This window comes from Rutidosis leptorrhynchoides, chromosome 7, assembly GCF_046630445.1.
Source record: "Rutidosis leptorrhynchoides isolate AG116_Rl617_1_P2 chromosome 7, CSIRO_AGI_Rlap_v1, whole genome shotgun sequence".
Lineage (NCBI taxonomy): Eukaryota > Viridiplantae > Streptophyta > Magnoliopsida > Asterales > Asteraceae > Rutidosis > Rutidosis leptorrhynchoides.
Window position 1 is genome coordinate 158,420,332 of NC_092339.1, and position 3,964 is coordinate 158,424,295.

A 3,964-nucleotide genomic window follows, 5' to 3' on the forward strand; every position below is an offset into this window, starting at 1 on the left:
GTATTTGAGTCCCATATACTTACGAACTATTAGGTAAATAGGTTATCCTATGGGTATTCGAGTCTTTTTCGGGTATACGGGTCGGGTAATCGGGTATACGGGACGAGTACATGAACTCGGGTGTTTTTTCGGTATACGAGTCGGGTAATCGCGTTGGTGTCTAAAACCATCCCGGACCCAAAAGCGCAAAAAAATAAAAACAATTTATATACCCGACCCTAGACTCGTTTACCCGGCCAGAACCCGATCCAAAAATATTGGGTTTGAGGTTTTCCATCTAGCACTGTTTCTTTTGCCATCTCTGATTCGAACCAACATTTAACTGGCAATCATTCTTTAGAGAGCCAACTTCTTGATCAGAACTTGTTTTCACCTTTAACGAACCGATTCTCCAAATCTCTAATTGGTTCTCACCTACTGGTAGCACTAAAACGCCTGATTTACGGTATGTAATCAATCTATTACCTGTATTTCGAAATATTTGATATCAAATTTTGGATATAAACTTTCCAATTTGTTTCCATTTATATTTATATTTATATTTTATATATTCATCATAATCATTTTAAAATTTGTTGACCAAATTAGGGTTTCGAAGTGTTCTATACATCATTGTAAAATTTAGGTTTCAGTGTTAACTCAAATATGTTACTTTTGATTTTGAAGTGATGATACAAGTTTTTAGGGGTTTACCTAATTTAAGCTCGTTAATGCAGTCCATTTCATTTATTTGTACTCCAAGTGTTTGATTTTTTGTCACACTGAGTGAATACTTTTCACTGAGATAATTCAGGATTTTAAATCAATTGAATCATTTTTATTTATCACCTACCTCAATGGTATCATATTGTCATGCCAAATAATTGGAATTCAACGGAGTTGAGTGTTTTACTCATATGTACGTGACCTAATCATGATATCTAATGACTTTTTTATTCGAACGGCCAATATTATTAAAACCTCAAACTAGCAAGACGCTAGAAGAGGGAAAACCAAACAATTACAAAGGATTACGATACCATTCGGTCCTAGATAATTTACGTTTGCTTCTATATCTAATCCAAAAAAATGAAAAATTACATATAGAATCAAAAAGATCATTGATCTTCAAATCAGGGGCGGATCCGTGATTGGGAGTCACTGGTGTCACCGGTTAAAATCCAAAAAATTTTCTACTAGATGTCTTATTTAAATGGAGTCACTCAAAAAAATTTACACTATCTACCGGTGTCACTAGTTAAAAACCCAAAAAAGTTTCCACTACAACGCGTATTTCAGTGGTGTCCCGTGCCACCACGAGTAATACACTAGCTCCGCCCCTGTCTTCAATTGTGGACCGAAAATCTCTGCATTTCTGAATCTCCACATAGTCCACATGTATGCCGCCGCAATGATGTAAGTATGCTCCTTCCTCCTTGAAGACGTAGGCCAGTTCTCTAACCAAGCAATCCATAAGAGCCAAGAATCGATATCTAATGACTTTTTCCGACCCTTTCCCTAGTCTTGAGCCGGATACTCTTGTGAGATATTAGGGCACCAAGCACTAAGGCCATCTTGGCGATGTTTAATGGTGTTTAATTGTATTAGTTGAAATAGTTTCAGGTAAGGGGGAGTTATTAGAATTAAAAAGAGAGAAAGAACTGCAATTATGAACAAGAAGAAAGTATTTAAGCTAGCCAAAGGTTTTAGGGGAAGAGCAAAGAACTGCATCAGGATAGCTAGAGAGAGGGTGGAAAAGGCCCTTCAATATTCTTATCGGGATCGACGGACCAAGAAGCGGGATATGCGTTCCCTTTGGATCGAACGCATTAACGCGGGCACTCGCGTACATGGGGTATGTTTACTTTCTCTCATTTATAAATAGACACATGTTCATATTTTGATCATCAACATTTTTCAAGAACGATGATTTATGGTGTGCTTTATACATTTTGCTACGCAGCGTTAAGTTTGTTTGGTTTTTAGAATCTGTACAAGTAGAAAATTTTCTTTATTGTGCTTATGTTGTTCTTAGCTATATATACTCTTTATATATTTATATATTTACGAAACATCAATGAAGAGACTGGAATATGAAGCTGCATTGCTGATCTCATACCTGAATTAAGGTTGAGGCTACATAGTTTATTGTCCTTCCTGTTGAGCATAGTATATGCTGACAACGGAGTGGAAAAGTATGTTATATGATCTTCATCATTAGGCTATGGGGTTGTGCATTACTATACGCTTTACAAAGGTAATTTTTTTTAGAGAATTAACATCATTTCGACATCTAAAATTGAAGAGTAAATAAACTGTTCTATTTTTCTTTGTATTTTTTTATTTCAATTGGTCTTTGTTATTAATAGGGATCACAATATCTCTAAGTTACATATGTTATGTATGTACAGTATATCACTAAGTGATTTTATAAGCTTAGCTTGGCAGTAGATGTTGGATGTATCTGCATATTATAGTCATTTTTCATTGAAATAGAACTCTACTTGTACTCTCACTTTATTTACCATTCAGCATCTATTATATTATGTAAACCAACAACTTCCTACATCTTTTGTTCTTTGAATCAACATATGATTCTCAATACATGATATCAACATACTGTTTGCCATGAGATTTTTTGGTTCTCAATACATGATATCTCTGAAGTTATAGGTACTAATAACATGTAAATTCGGGATTATTCCGATTAATTAGTTTTATAAGCGGGCCGATTGGTCTTGCCAAACTTGGTCAAATTAGTTGTCAAGATACGGAACTAGTCGGTCAAAGTGCTTGGCGGTTGAAGTCTGGTCAAAATCGGTCAAATTTTCTGAACATCCATTAATCCCTACATGGTTATGGCCGATTAGTCTCTATTAGCGATTTTTACAACCTTGACTAATAGTAACCATCCCATGTATCCATGATTTAATAGATAACTACTGGTCTTAACAGAAGGTTTACATCTTAGATTTTGCTTTAGTCTGATTACTTTATGTTACTACATTGCTAGAAAGTTTGGTGCCCTAATTAGTAACTATGCCACGTCGGTTCATTCATTGACTAATTGTTCTTTCCCTCTTTCCCTACTTAATTTTCAGGTCAATTATGGTAACTTTATGCATGGACTTTTAAAAGAGAACATCCAACTAAACAGGAAGGTTCTATCAGAGTTGTCGATGCATGAGCCATATAGTTTCAAGGCGCTTGTTGACATTTCACGCACTGCGTTCCCTGGGAACAAGAACATGCCATCTGCTTCAAAGAAGGAAGGCCTTTCGATTTTGGTTTGATCACAACTATTTTTTTGTAGGCTTACCTTAAAAACCTTGTATTAGATATGTTGAATAAGTATCATAACGATTTTTGCCATAAAAATACTAAATAAGTCTCTTGATCAAATTTTATGATACCCATCATCCCACTTCGATTAAAGATTATCATACGTGAAAGCGTTATCACATATATGAGCCATACTCCTATTAACTATAGGCATCTTTTCGAATAGAACATGTCTATATATTACTTGCATCTGGTTTTTTTTTTAAACCAATGCTATCATGATGTGTTAACTTCTTAGCGCCCTTGGATTTGTATTGTTATGTAGTAGACATAAAAGCACAGTGTAGTCAGATGACACCCAATCTAACTATATGAAGTCTTTAACTGTTTGGATTCGTTGAGGTGGCAAAATGGACGGGTTGTGCTGTGTTGAATTGTTGCTCAAGGGTCGAATGGGTTGGGGTCAACAAGTGTCTGGTTAAATAGACGGGTCAAAATTCAAATATTCTAATATCTTGTTAAATAATAAATAAATTATAAATTGTTATCAATAAAATAAAAAAATCTGAGTTGTTTACTTAACAAGCTCATAAACCAATTTACAACTTTTAATTACATTTAAAGATAATGATAAGAGAAATATTCAAATGAATTCAAACTTTTAAGTTGAGATTCAAGAGATCAATCAGAGTGCGACATGTGA

At 34.7% G+C, this 3,964-nt stretch overlaps 1 protein-coding gene across 2 annotated transcripts; it reads left to right on the top strand.

Annotated features, from left to right (window-relative positions):
- The first annotated feature begins 257 nt into the window (after positions 1-257).
- LOC139857957 (uncharacterized) lies at positions 258-3,438 on the top strand. 2 transcript variants are annotated; one of them, XM_071846803.1, is made up of 3 exons: positions 258-445; positions 1,597-1,834; positions 3,081-3,438. In XM_071846803.1, exons 2-3 carry the CDS (start codon positions 1,649-1,651, stop codon positions 3,270-3,272), a joined length of 378 nt encoding a protein of 125 aa, XP_071702904.1. In that variant the 5' UTR covers positions 258-445; positions 1,597-1,648; the 3' UTR covers positions 3,273-3,438. The 2 variants fall into 2 exon arrangements, with proteins under 2 accessions (XP_071702904.1, XP_071702905.1); XM_071846804.1 differs by having other exon boundaries at positions 1,603-1,834.
- Positions 3,439-3,964: the final 526 nt, after the last annotated feature.

What these genes read in the sequence shown, in the direction of transcription:
- LOC139857957 (XM_071846803.1), top strand. Translation starts at nt 1,649, where the DNA reads ATGAACAAGAAGAAAGTATTTAAGCTAGCCAAAGGTTTTAGGGGAAGA. An exon ending in CGGGCACTCGCGTACATGGG is followed by an intron (nt 1,835 to 3,080) that starts GTATGTTTACTT and finishes CTTAATTTTCAG; the next exon opens with GTCAATTATGGTAACTTTAT.